The sequence below is a fragment of the Nelumbo nucifera genome, chromosome 6 (assembly GCF_055504915.1).
Source record: "Nelumbo nucifera cultivar China Antique chromosome 6, China Antique-T2T, whole genome shotgun sequence".
NCBI classification, from domain to species: domain Eukaryota; kingdom Viridiplantae; phylum Streptophyta; class Magnoliopsida; order Proteales; family Nelumbonaceae; genus Nelumbo; species Nelumbo nucifera.
The window spans coordinates 52,627,914-52,642,967 of record NC_142654.1 but is presented as its reverse complement, the minus strand read 5'-3'; the positions used below and the strand labels follow the sequence as shown (position 1 = coordinate 52,642,967).

At 40.8% G+C, this 15,054-nt stretch overlaps 1 protein-coding gene across 1 annotated transcript; it reads left to right on the top strand.

Annotated features, from left to right (window-relative positions):
* Positions 1 to 7,653: 7,653 nt before the first annotated feature.
* LOC148791056 (uncharacterized) lies at positions 7,654 to 11,151 on the top strand. The gene is made up of 7 exons (XM_088890381.1): positions 7,654 to 7,716; positions 7,784 to 7,878; positions 8,202 to 8,385; positions 8,925 to 9,245; positions 9,309 to 9,653; positions 10,181 to 10,252; positions 10,363 to 11,151. The coding sequence occupies exons 1-7, from the start codon at positions 7,654 to 7,656 to the stop codon at positions 11,149 to 11,151; spliced, it is 1,869 nt and encodes a 622-aa protein (XP_088746507.1).
* The last annotated feature ends 3,903 nt before the right edge of the window (positions 11,152 to 15,054 follow it).

Sequence of the window (15,054 nt, the reverse complement as noted above, 5' to 3'; positions counted from 1 at the left end):
TGCACCTACCCACTGTCCCTGGGTTTTTATAAGATGGCTTGGCCCAGGGACCACTTAATGTAAGTGTTGGGCCCATAGGGTCCATATGATGGGCTCAGGGGTTTACTGAGTCTTTCAGTGAATTCGGCTGGGCCTTGTATTAAAGGTTGGGCCGAACCCATGTGGCTGGTGTGTAGATCAATGCTTGGGTTCCACACCATACAAAGAAGCCCAACTGGGCAGTAGATTGGAAACTAATTAAACACTGAACATCTAATGGGCCAAAAGCCTATTTCGAGCTGGGCTGATTTGATCACCCATCTATGGGGCGAATCTGAGATTAATGTTAGTAAAAGGATTGGGCCTTTAACCTTATCCACTCCAGGAGACCAAATTCAAATTAGATTTAAATCTAGTAACCTCCTGATAAGATCAGGAGTAAACTAACTTAATTTGCATAAAGGATTAAGATAATCCCCTATCCAAATACAGATTTGGATTGGGATAACTCCTAATTAGGAGGTTTCTTAATCAAGAAGAAAGGAGGAGAAAAGAGAGAAACACATCAGAATTCGAACTAGGGTTTTGTGTGAAAGAAAACTCCCTGCGAATTGAGATTAGATCTCATTCATTCTCCAAAGAGAAGAGAAGCAGTTCAGCCATCTTCGTCCCTGCAGTTCTCCTCCTGCCGCCGCCATTCCCTCTTGCAAGATTCGATCTTTGCAGCAATAGGAAGTCAAGAAATCAGTTATTGACATCAGTCTAGTAGGAAAGACTGAAGAAGATTCGATGTTCAGAGTTTCCAGAGGATTCTTGCGAAGTATCCAGTGTGTAGGACGCACCCTGCTGGTTCCGTTCCATCCACTATTTTTGAGAACAACTGCAAGTGTTGCAACTGCAAAAATATGAACCGTAGAATTAGTTTTTAGAGAAGGAGTACTTGTGCTTAAAGATATGATTACTGTTTGAGAAGAAATTTAATTTCTGTTTCTAAACTATGTGCTGATGGATATACTATTTATTTTATCAATATGATTACTGTTAAACGGAATAACAAATTCATCGCATGCGGGAAACTGGAGAACGGTCTCTATGTTCTACATCCTTCTCTAGAAACTAACTTAACCGAAACTACGTCGGTCAAAAATCCCAAGAAAAGGAATCGTGATACAGTAAATCCCACGTGCCTCTGGCATTACTGACTTGGCCATATCGGTGTTGACCGAATCACAAGACTGGTAAAGGATGGTCCTTTAGATTTTCTAACCGTAGAAAATCTTCCCACTTGTGAACCTTGCCTTCAAGGTAAGATGTCTAAGCAGCCATTTGGCGGTAAGCCTGAAAGATCTAAAGGCACACTTGACCTAATACATACTGATGTATGTGGTCCCCTGAGTATTAGGACACGGAATCAATACGTGTATTTCATCACTTTCACAGATGATTTTTCACGATATGGTTACGTGTACCTAATGAGACATAAGTCTGAATCCTTTGAAAAGTTCAAAGAGTTCAGACAGGAAGTCGAGAAACAGTTAGGGTGAGAAATTAAGGCCCTTCGATCAGATCGAGGTGGCGAGTATCTCTCTGACGAATTCAGGGACTACTTAAAGGTCAATGGGATAGTGTCACAATTAGCTCCTCTTGCTACACCTCAACACAACGGTGTTTTAGAGAGGAGGAATAGGACCTTGTTGGACATGGTCTGGTCACTTCTCGTACGCTCAAAATTACCCACATCCTTTTGGGGATACGCATTAGAGGCGGCTATCTACGTGCTAAATCGGGTTCCAACCAAATCAGTTCCGAAAACTCCATATGAACTTTGGACCGGAAGGAAGCCAAGTGTAAGACACTTGAAGATTTGGGGTTGTCCTGCACACGTTAAAAGAATAAGTGCGGACAAGTTAGAATCTAAAACCAGCCGTTGCCTGTTTATAGGCTACCCAAAGGATTCGGTGGGTTATCTATTCTATGACCCAAGTGAGCAGAAAGTGTTCTGTAGTCGAAACGCCCAATTCTTAGAATCGGAATACATCCTGGACACCCATCGTCAGGAAATAGTTCTTGATGAGGAGAGCTCAGGAGCAGTGGGAGATGTCCCATAAGTTCCAGGTAATGACCAACCTAGAAGGTCCACCTGGGTATCCAGACCACTAGTCCGATATGGTTATGACCAGGATAGTTACCTAGTGGAAGCCTTGACTAGTGAAGAGGATCCCGTGACTTACGCGGATGCTATGTTAGACATAGACTCCCAGAAGTGGGTGGAGGCCATGAGAGCTGAGATGGACTCGATGGAGACCAATGGAGTCTGGACTCTAGTAGACCCGCCCTCCGGGGTAAAAGCAATTGGTTGCAAATGGATCTACAAGAGGAAGAAGGGCCCCAATGGCAGGATTGAGACCTACAAAGCTCGTTTGGTGGCGAAAGGGTATACTCAGAAAGAAGGCATCGATTATGAGGAAACCTTTTCGCCCGTGGCCATGCTTAAATCCATTAGGATCCTGCTAGCTGTAGCAGCGTACCATGACTATGAGATTTGGCAAATGGATGTCAAAACCGCGTTCTTGAATGGAGATCTTAGTGAAGATATCTACATGCAGTAGCCGCAAGGCTTCATTGCTACTGGTCAGGAACACATGGTATGTAAACTTAATAGATCCATATATGGACTTAAGCAGGCTTCTAGGAGTTGGAACATCCGTTTTGATTCTGTAGTCACCTTTTTGGCGTTGTACGTGGACGATATCCTACTCATTGGGAATGATGTAGGAATGTTGACTTTGGTCAAGGTATGGTTATCACAACAGTTCTCCATGAAAGATCTTGGAGAAGCTTCATACACACTGGGTCTTCGACTCTATAGAGATTGATCGAAGCGGATAATTGGATTATCCCAGGCTGCTTATATTGACAAAATTGTCAAAAGATACAGCATGGAGAACTCCAAGAAAGGAAACGTTCCTTTCAAGCACAGAGTCACTCTCTCCAAAAAGATGTCTTCCAAGACTTCTGAGGAGATTGAGAGCATGAGAGACGTTCCCTATGCCTCAGCCGTAGGGAGCATCATGTATGCCATGCTGTGCACTCGCCCGGACATTGCTCAGGCGGTGAGTGTGGTAAGCAGATTCCAGGCAAACCCAGGGCAGGAGCATTGGACTGCTGTGAAGAACATACTCAAATACCTTCGAAGGACAAAAGAGTTTTGTCTGGTATTCGATGGTAGTTCACTACAAGTTCTAGGGTATACCGATGCCGATTTCTAGTCGGATCCAGATGACAGAAAGTCTACATCTGGGTATGTTTTCATGATAGGATCGTGTGCTGTTTGCTGGAAAAGCAACAAATAGGAGTCCACTGCAGACTCCACAACCGAAGCCGAGTACATTGCCGCAAGTGAAGCTGCCAAGGAAGCCTTGTGGATGAAGAAATTCATACACGAATTGGGAGCGATTCCATCCAGCACATCACCCATCCCATTGTTGTGCGACAACAATGGACCGATCGCCCAGGCCAAAGAGCCACGGGCTCACTCGAAGTCAAAGCACAACGAGAGAAAGTACCATGTACTGCGGAAGATCGTTGGTAGAGGGGATGTCCTAATTCAGAAGGTAGCATCAGCGGATAATGTGGTAGACCCATTAACTAAGCCACTGACACAGAAGGTGTTTGAGAAACACGTGGAAAGTATGGGACTCCGGCTTGTACCAGATTGGACCTAAGTGCAAGTGGGAGCTGCTAGACAATTTTGTATGCCCTTAGCTTCAATCCGATTTGATGTACTTTTGTTATTTAGTGGAAATAAATAAAGTGCATGTTTCATTCATGTTGTTTGGTTTAATTCTGTGTAAGACCCTAAAACTGGACACTTATAGAGACTCGTGTTAGTTTTAAATATTCACAGCCATTGGATAAGTCTAGGGAGATTTATCCTACCAAGGCTGATACTAGTGTACCAACAAGTGTTGGGATGGCCTGTCCCAGCCACCAGGGTAAGACCCGAGGCACATGCAGTATGGGATTACTTAAATCCTTGAATCGGACTAGATTTCCAATATTGCCCTGGACCTTGGAGACAGATGGGCAAAAATTGAAAAGTTACACCTGACCCCTAGACTCGATTATGACATTTCACTAGGTGTCGGATCGGGCTGTCTTTGATATGCCAATCAGTAAGATCCTTAGATGGGGATCAAAACCTGGGTATGTTGGGACAGTCTGGGAATTCATCTGAGTGGGTGATCATAGTGACCGGATCAGCCCCTTTGTCGGACAAAGGGTAATGATCGGGAATGCACTCTCTCTGATGGAAACCAAACTACCGGCAGTTGATTTCAATCATTGGAATTTTGTTTTGCAAAATTAATATATTTATATATATATATGTACGGTTTCGAATCGTTTGCAAATGGTTTTAATTCCTGGGATCCATGTGAGTGGAGAGTGCAGCACTATTCCTTGCAGCCGAGGGAGAGGTCCTCTCTTGTCGGGTAGTGCTTGATCATTAAGGGTTGAGAGGTTAAGTGTAAGATCATTAGGATAGTACCTAATGGGCTAATCTTGCACCGGCAGTTTGGTTTCCATCAGAGAGAAAATTCCAATGATTGAAATCAACTGATCCTGTCACTATGATCACCCACTCAGATGAATTCTCAGACTGTCCCAACATGCCCAGGTTTTGACCCCCGCTAAGGATCTCACTGATTGGCATATCAAAGATAGCCCAATCCGACACCTAGTGCAGCACCATAATCGGGTCTAGGGATCAGGTGTAAGTTTCCAGTTTTGCCCATCAATCTCCAAGGTCCAGGGCAATATTGGAAATCTGGTCCGGTTGAAGGGTTCAAGTAATCCTACACTACGTGTGCCTTGGGTCACAGCCTGGCAGCTAAGACAAGCCACCCCAACAGTTGGCAGCACACTACTGTCAGCCTTGGCAGGACAAATCTCCCTAGACTTATCCAACGACTGGGAATATTTAAAACTAACACGAGTCTCATTAAGTGTCCAATTTAAGGGTCTTACACAGAAACATACCACACAACTAGAATCAAACATGCACTTCATTCATTTACACTAAATGTCTAAAGTACATCAAAACTGATTGGAGCTAAGGGCATACAAAACTGTCTAACACGGATCTGATGTAATTAATAGAAAATTAGGTTTTTCTATTTTTTTTACGTTGGAAGAAGTGATGGTTCGTGTGGAGGAGAAGAAGACTTTTCGTAGATACAAGATCTGTAATCTGCGATTTGCAGAAACCGAATTTGCTATATGCAATTAATGATGAGACTAAAAAGTACCCTATTTTTATCCCCTAATATTCACTCTCTTACATTTATTTAGCACTTAAATGGACTCATTACTCTTGTATTTTGGTTCAGGGCAAGAAAGAAGGCAATTGGAAGAAAATAGGGCAATTCGGATGATTTTGCACAGTTTCAGCAACAGTCAGTAATCTAGGCATAACTCTCAATTCTGGACTCCGAATTGGAAAATTCAAGAGGTACAAGAAAGATGAAAGCAAGACCCACAACTTTTATGTTTTGGGTTTTGACAGATTCGGTCCGCATCGAATACGAAACTAGGCCCGAAGTCGGAGTAAGTTCGCAGCCAGGCCCATTCCACAACTGAAGCCCAACTCGCAGAAGAGCCTTATAGCAGCCCAAGTTTTTAAAGCAGCCCAACTCGAATTTAAGAGCCAAGAGTCCCAATTTTGAATGTAATCTCCTGAGAGAGAGTCTTATCAGATCTATAGTTTTGAATGCAATCTTAGAGAGATAAGAAGATTGAGACTAGATCATTAGATAAGAGATAGGATATGATTAGTTCAAAACAAATCATGATTATCTAGCTAAGGTTAATCTCCTAGAAGGAGTTGGAAAACAGCTTTAAGCATCATCTCAATCATCGACGAATTCATCAAGAAAGCATCAGCAACTCAAGCTACCAAGGAGATCAGTTCTGCCTAATGAGAAGTAGAGCATGGAGGTTTCGAAATTCATGAGATGCTAAGCTTTTCTTTTCTGGTTCAAGGGGGGAGGTTCAATTGTGTCATCGTGAGGTTATATATTTAACTCAAGTTCTTGCTTTTTAATTCAAGTATTCGTTGATTCTTGTGCTTATTCTCTATGGATGTTAATGTTAATTAGTCTGACAAATTAATTAATATTGATTTTCCTACGGCTATCCATGGTTCGGTGATCCGTAATTGTCACGAATAGTGGTACAAGTAGCAATTAGGTTAATATATTTCGGGGTCAATTGTTCGTGACAGCCTTTGACCAATGTATTGACATGTTTTAACCTAAAGGGAATCGATGGAGCAAGATTCGATAATTGCAACTATCTCAATTATTGTTTTGGTTTAACTGTTTTCACAAAGCTTAATGCTATCACTAATTGATATGGAACGCTATCATACCCAGTCGATTAGTGATAAGTGTTGATCGAATGCTGGGTTTGGTCAGCTGATTTAGGAAAACACAAGGTTTATTATGGCTATCCTAATAAATCTAAGGTTAAATGCTTGAATTGCAAGACTGCCAAGGTCTACCTATGATCGATGACCAATTGATTTATCTGAACCCTTGAATTAAAATTCAGTAAGACTGATTTCTCTAGTTTGATATTGCTATTGCTTTTTTGTTCCTTTAGAAATTTTAATTATTTACATTTCCCACTCCGTTATATTATTCATTTGGCTGAGAAATTATTCCCTAGCTCCCTATGTGATTCGACCTAGTACCACTATTACTACAAAAATTTTATTGTGGGACTAGCATTAATATTGAGGGATTCGACAACCCGTCAAAATTTTGGCGCCGTTGCCGGGGAGCTATTTTAATTTCTTATCTTGTTACCTTCTATTGTGTTAACCTCTTCTGTTTTATGACTTGTGCTTCTCAACGAGGTGAAGTAGAGTACAATCCCAAAATTGAGAAGATTACCCGTCGTTTAAGGAAGGAAGCGAAGCACAGGAAGGACCGTTCACCTAAAAGGTGGAATTCTGAATTCGACCTACCAACTTGTGATCAACCCATCTTCGAAATGGAAGAAAGGATGGCTGATAGAGAGAGAACACTAAGGGAGTTGGCTGCACCGATCATGAACCAACAGCCCCTATGCATAATATATCCCACTCTTGAGGTTGCCTTCGAACTAAAATCTGGTTTGATTAAATTACTTCCTATTTTTCATGGCTTTCCAGGTGAGGATCCTCATAAACATATCAAGGAATTCCATGTTGTCTGTTCAAGCATGAAACCACAGGGTATGACCCAGGACCAGGTAAAATTAATAGTTTTTCCATTTACTTTATGAGATAAAGCAAAGGATTGGTTATATATTCTTCCTCCCGGTTCGATACGTACATGGGATGAGATGAACAGAATATTTTTAGATAAATATTTTTTTGCATCCCGAGCTGCAAACATTAGGAAAGAAATCAGTGGAGTTCGGCAGTTTGGTTGTGAGACACTATACGAATATTGGGAAAGATTTAAACAACTTGTTGCTAGCTGTCCACACCACCAAATACCCGAACAGCTCTTGATCCAATACTTCTATGAAGGACTCCAACCTATGGATAGAAGTATGGTAGATGCAGCTAGTGGAGGAGCCTTGGTAAATAAAAGACCTAAAGCGGCTAGGGAATTGATTTCCAACATGGCCGAAAATTCACAACAGTTTGGAGCAAGAACAGATGGCACTACTAGGCGTGTTAATGAGGTAAGTCATGTTAATTTAGAAAATCAAATTTCTGATCTTACTGCTTTGGTTAGACAATTGGCTGCAGGGCAATTGCAAACAGCTAGAGTATGTGGTGTTTGTTCGATTCCTGGGCATCCTACGGATATGTGTCTATCATTGCAGGATGGCTCGATGCAGCAAGTTAGTGCCGTAGGAGGATTTCCGGGCCAGCCTCAATGCAAATATGATCCCTACTCCAATTACTACAATCCGTGGTGGAGGGATCATCCAAATCTGAGCTATGAAAACCAAGGAGGACCATAGAGATATCAGCCCCAAGCTTTCAATAGACAGGCCCCAATTTCAGCACCTATCATAGCGCAAGGCCAACCCTCAAGTTCAGGTATGTCATTAGATGAAATCGTTAAGGCTCTAGCTACTAATACTCAGCAATTTCAACAGGAAACAAGAGCCTGAATCCAAAACTTGGGGAACCAAATCAGCCAACTTGCTACTTCCATTAGCAAGTTGGAGGCGCAGAATTCCGGGAAATTACCATCACAGACGGAAGTTAACCCCAAGGAAAATGCAAGTGCAGTGGTGCTGAGAAGCGGGAAGGAGTTGCAGCCCCAACCTACCTCACCAACGAAGGTAGATAAAGGAGATAAGGAAGAGGAGAGACAAGATTCAAATGAAGGCCCCATTAAGGTAATACCCGACCCCCTCTCCCTAAGATTACTAATGCCATTGGACCACCTTTTCCTAGTAGGTTGGAAAAATCCAAGAAGGAGGAATATGAGCAAGAAGTCTTAGAAACCTTCAGGAAGGTGGAAATCAATATCCCCTTGTTAGATGCTATAAAACAGATCCCAAGGTATGCAAAGTTTCTAAAAGAATTGTGCACTAACAAGAGGAGGCTGTGAATCGATGAGAAGGTAAGAGTTGGAGAAAATGTTTCAGCTGTCATCAAGAGGACCTTGTCGGAAAAACGTGCTGATCCAGGTATGTTCACTTTACTTTGTGTGGTTGGCAATAAAAGAATCGAGCGTGTCATGCTAGATTTAGGTGCATCCATCAACGTCATGCCATACTCAATTTACTGTGCTTTGAGATTAGGTCCCTTAAAGGAAACTAGGGTTGTCATTCAGCTAGCTGATCGTTTTAATGCTTACCCAGAAGGGATTGTTGAGGATGTGTTGGTGCAAGTTAATGATTTAATTTTTCTAGCCGATTTTTACATTCTGAAGATAGAGGAGGACACAGTCACAAGTTCAGCCCCACTTCTATTAGGCAGGCCATTCACGAAAACTGCCAAAACCAAAATAGATGTGGATGAGGGTACCCTCTCCGTCGAGTTCGACGGAGAGATGGTTTTCAATATTTTTGAAGCTATGAACTATCCAAATGAATGCCATTCTATTTGCTCTATTGACACTGTTGATTCAATTGTGCAAGAAGTTTTTGGAGAAGAGGACATGGATGAAGAACTTGAATTCGGTGCACAATTGGATAGGGAGGAGGAGTTTGAGACATCCTATGACACTCCGGAACCGATCCCGGGACAAAAGGTAATCAATTCTGATCTTTCATCATCATTTTCTCACAAAAAATTGTTGCCTTCTGTTTTGCAGGCTCCGGAGTTGGATCTAAAGACTTTACCTGATCACCTTAAGTATGCATTCTTGGGTGAAAAAGAAACACTACCCGTGATCATTGCGAAAGGGTTGACTGAAGAACAAGAGGAGCGGCTCATCAAAGTCCTAAAGGAAAATAAGGCGGCAATTGGTTGGACCTTAGCCGACATAAAGGGGGTCAGCCCCTCGATTTGCATGCATAGGATCCTTTTGGAAGATGGCGCCAAACCAGTTAGAGAACCACAAAGAAAACTCAACCCGGTAATGAAAGAAGTAGTGATGAAAGAAGTACTTAAGTTGTTAGATGAAGGGATAATCTACCCAATTTCGGATAGTAAATGGGTAAGTCCTATACATGTTGTACTCAAGAAATTTGGGATAACCGTGGTAAAAATCAAAATAATGAACTAATCCCAATGAGGGTACAAAGTGGCTGGCGTATGGTAATTGATTTTTGAAAACTTAATTTGGCCACTCGAAAGGACCACTTTCCCTTACCCTTCATCGATCAGATGTTAAAAAGATTAGCAGGTAAGGCCTTCTTCTATTTTCTCGATGGATTTTCAAGATATTATCAAATAGTTATTGCCCAGGAGGACCAAGAGAAAACAACTTTCACTTGCCCATTCAGTACCTTTGCTTACAGACGGATGCCTTTCGGTCTGTGTAACGCTCCAGGCACTTTTCAAAGATGCATGATAAGTATATTTTCTAATTTTATTGAGAAGTGCATTGAAGTGTTCATGGACGATTTTACTATTTATGGTGATTCGTTTGATGACTGCTTAAGTAATTTAAGTAAAATTCTGAATCGATGTGTAGAGACAAATCTTGTTTTGAATTATGAAAAATGCCACTTTATGGTAAAGGAAGGCATTGTGTTGGGACATGTTATTTCAGCTAGAGGAATAGAGGTCGACAAAGCCAAGATTGATTTAATTGTGAGCTTACCTTACCCTACAAATGTTAGGGAAGTTCGTTCCTTTCTTGGACATGCAGGTTTATCAGAGACTTTTCAAAAATCGCCCTGCCATTGTCCAATTTGCTTTAGAAGGAAGTGCCTTTCAATTTTGGAGATGAGTGCAAGGAAGCATTTGACAAGGTCAAGAAACTATTAACAATTGCACCCATTATTCAACCACCTGATTGGAACTTGCCCTTTGAGATCATGAGCGATGCAAGCAACTATGCGGTAGGGGCTGTTTTAGGTCAACGAGTTGATGGGAGGAGCCACGTCATCTACTATGCTTCAAAAACATTGAATGCTGCACAGTGCAACTACACAACCACTGAAAAGGAACTATTAGCAATTGTGTTTGCTTTGGATAAATTTCAATCATATTTGCTTGGCTCTAAAGTGATTGTATTTTCTGATCATGCAGCTGTGAAATACCTGTTAGCGAAAAAGGAATCAAAATCGAGGCTGATAAGGTGGATACTCTTGCTCCAAGAGTTTGATTTGGAAATCAAGGATCGAAGGGGAGCTGAAAACTCGGTGGTGGATCATCTAAGTAGGTTGGTAAAAGATGAAGACTCCTCACCCATTTCTGAGTTGTTCCCTGATGAGCAACTGTTTCACATATTAGGTATGATCCCTTGGTATGCTGATATAGTGAATTACTTGGTCACTGGAATTTTGCCTAATTATCTCAGCAAGTCAATGAAGAATAAAATCAGGTATGAGGCAAAATATTATGTATGGGACGAACCCTATCTATGGAAATTCTGCTCTGATCAAGTGATTAGGAGGTGTGTCCCTGAGGATGAGCACATGTCGATTTTAAGCTTTTGTCATAATTATGCTTGTGGTGGTCATTTTGGGCCAAAGAGAACTGCTTGAAAGGTTTTAGATAGTGGATTATATTGGGCAACCCTATTTAGAGATGCATACTTGTTTTGTAAAAATTGTGAAAGATGTCAACAAACAGGTACATTATCTCGCAAGAATGAAATGCCCAAACCCCTATTCTTGTCTGCAAAATATTTGATGTTTGGGGTATTGATTTCATGGAACCCTTTCCTCCCTCTTGTGGTTTTGTTTATATACTTTTGGCAGTTGACTATGTCTCGAAATGGGTGGAAGCAAAGGCCACCAGGACTGATGATTCTAAGTGTGTTGTAGGGTTTATCAAATCTAACATTTTTAGTAGGTTTGGCATTCCTCGAGCCATCATAAGTGATCAAGAGACCCACTTTTGCAATAGAGTCATCGAAGTCTTGCTGAGGAAGTATGGGGTGCATCACCGAATCACCACTGCTTATCACCCACAAACAAACGGCCAAGCTAAAATTTCCAATAGAGAGGTCAAGTCCATTTTGGAGAAGATGGTGAATCCAAGAAGAAAGGACTGGAGCCTACGTCTAGATGACGCACTCTGGGCATATCGAACAGAATATAAAACACCAATAGGGATGTCTCCTTATAGGTTGATTTTTGGCAAATCTTGTCACTTGCCAGTCGAAATTGAGCATAGGGCCTATTGAGCAATTAAACGCTGCAATATGAACAAGGAAGAAGCTAGCAAGGCAAAAAAGCTCCAATTGCAAGAATTGGAAGAGTTGCGGTTATAAGCATATGAGAATTCGAGAATCTACAAAGAGAAGACCAAATTGATTCATGATAATTTGCTTTTGAGAAAACAATTTATGATTGGACAAAAGGTTTTATTATACAACTCTCGACTCCAACTCATGCCAGGTAAGTTGCGTTCCAGGTGGATGGGTCTATTTGTTGTTACTAATGTGTTTCCTTATGGTGCAGTAGAGATCAAAAGTCTCATTACAGGCAAGGTTGTCAAGGTGAATGGGCATCGATTGAAGTTGTTCCATGAGGATGCAAATGTCTCCTCTATGGTAGACATCTCATTGGACCTTCATCGTTATTCATCTAGTTAAAGAAGCAAAGGAGGACGTCGAGCATAACGACGTTAAAAAATTGCGCTTATGGGAGGTAACCCATTGTGTTTAGTTAATTTTGTTATTTTGTTTGGTTTCGATTTCTATGTTTAGTAGTTGATTTTATATCTGAAGGAACCCAACAAGGCGCACAGGGAAGTTCCCCCAAATCCTTCTACTATAGGCATAACCCCATACATTGGGGACAATGTATAACTTAAGTGTGAGGGGATTAGGGAAATCTGATGGAATTTGGGATAACCCTAGCATGCTTCGATCATCACTTCTTGACCTTGCCTTTTGAAAATTTCTACTCCCTGGAAACTTATCCTTGAATGATTTCGACTTATCAGGAATCATGTGCTTAGGCTGAATAGATAGGATAGGATGCAAGCATGACTGACTGAATTTTTTTTTTTTTTGGCTGCATATGGTACCTCATTAATTTAATCGATCAATAGGCAAGATACATACAAATTTAACCCGTATGAATGTTTGATTGATTTTCAATTAAATATCTGTCAAACATGGTTTGATTATTCTAGAACTTGCTGTGTTAGACATGTTGAAACCTCGATTAATGAGTTCATGGATCAGAACGGTGATGTCCTTGTTATTCTTGTGCTTAAATATATATAAATATATATATATATATATATATATATAAAATCGTGACTAATGTGAGATGGAGCATAAAATGCACTCACATCTAGAAACGAAAGCAAGGGTGAGATGGAGCATAAAATGCACTCACCCTAGAACCCCAACCCCATTCTCACCTTCAGACCCTTGGAATTCATACTAAGTGGTGGAGATGTGATACATAGCAAGGTTATGGCAATAACACACATTGTTTTGACCTAAGAAATAAAGAAAGATAATTGAATCTGGCTGAATTGGTTTTTTAAAGCAATGGGTACTTGTTCAGTCTAAGAAGGTTCAGTCGGTGGAAGGCTTGTTTCCTTGACTGTCGATTTAACTTGGGACCATGAGGAATGGTGATTTGCGATCACTCTTGGACGAGAAAAAGGGGAGAAAGAGATGAAAGGGGAAGGTTACCAAGTCTGGACTAAAGCATGCAATGGATCAGGCCTTATGTTGAGAGAAAGAGAGATTAAAAATCAGTAGGAAGTTTCTTTTGTTTTGCTTGAGTTTTGCCTTGCTAGAGGATGGGCAAAGTTTAAGTGTGGGGGGATTTGATGAGACTAAAATGTATCCTATTTTTATCCCCTAATATTCACTCTTTTACATTTATTTAGCACTTAAATGGACTCATTACTCTTGTATTTCGGTTCAGGGCAAAAAAGAAGGCAATTGGAAGAAAACAGGGCAATTCGGATGATTTTGCACAGTTTCGGCAACAGTCAGTAATCTGGGCATAACTCTCAATTCAAGACTCCGAATTGGACAATTCAAGAGACATCAGAAAGATGAAAGAAAGGCCCACAACTTTTATGTTTTGGGTTTTGACAGATTCAGTCCGTATCGAATACGAAACTGGGCCCGAAGTCGGAGCAAGTTCGCAGCTAGGCCCATTTCACAGCTGAAGCCCAACTCGCAGAAGAGCCTTGTAGCAGCCCAACTCGAATTCAAGAGCCAAGAGTCCCAATTTTGAATGTAATATCCTGAGAGAGTCTTTCAGATCTAAAGTTTTGAATGTAATCCTAGAGAGATAAGAAGATTGAGACTAGATCATTAGATAAGAGATAGGATATGATTAGTTCAAAACAGATCAGGACTATCTAACTAAGGTTAATCTCCTAGAAGGAGTTGGAAAACAACCCTCTCCCTCTGCTATATAAAGAGGGGGGCGGACCAGCTTTAAGCATCATCTCAATCATCGAAGAATTCATCAAGCAAGCATCAGCAAATCAAGCTACCAAGGAGATCAGTTCGGCCTATTGAGAAGCAAAGCATGGAGGGTTCGAAATTCATGAGAAGCTAAGCTTTTCTTTTCTGGTTCAAGGGGGGAGGTTCAATTGTGTCATCTTGAGGTTCTGTATTTAACTCAAGTTCTTGTTTTTTAATTCAAGTATTCGTTGATTCTTGTGCTTATTCTCTATGGATGTTAATGTTAATTAGTCTGAGAAATTAATTAATATTGATTTTCCTACGGCTATCCATGGTTCGGTGATCCGTAATTGTCACGAATAGTGGTACAAGTAGCAATTAGGTTAATATATTTCGGGGTCAATTGTTCGTGACAGCCTTTGACCAATGTATTGACATGTTTTAACCTAAAGGGAATCGATGGAACGAGATTTGATAATTGCAGCACAAAGCTTAATTCTATCACTAATTGATATGGAACGCTATCGTACCCAATCGATTAGTGATAAGTGTTGATCGAATGCTGGGTTTGGTCTACTGATTTAGGAAAACACAAGGTTTATTATGGCTATCCTAATAAATATAAGGTTAAATGCTTGAATTGCAAGACTGCCACGATCTCTTGTTTGATATTGCTATTGATTTCTTGTTCCTTTAGAAATTTTAATTATTTACTTTTCCCACTCCGTTATATTATTCATTCGGCTGAGAATTTATTCCATAGCTCCCTATGGGATTCGACCTAGTACCACTATTACTACAAAAATTTTATTGTGGAACTAGCATTAATTTTGAGGGCTTCGACAACCCATCAATTAACCATTTGTTTTATAGGTTTGCAATCACACGTACAACCCTCTGAATGTAATTCTTACTGATTCTTGATCGTCTTTAATCGGCTAAAATTTTTTCAGATCATAATCTTGAATTGAATCTTGTAATGGACACCAAACCCTAGGCCAGTTTGACCCAAGGTTGCTCCAAATTAGTTGGATCGAACTTGTGGTTCAATAGGGGT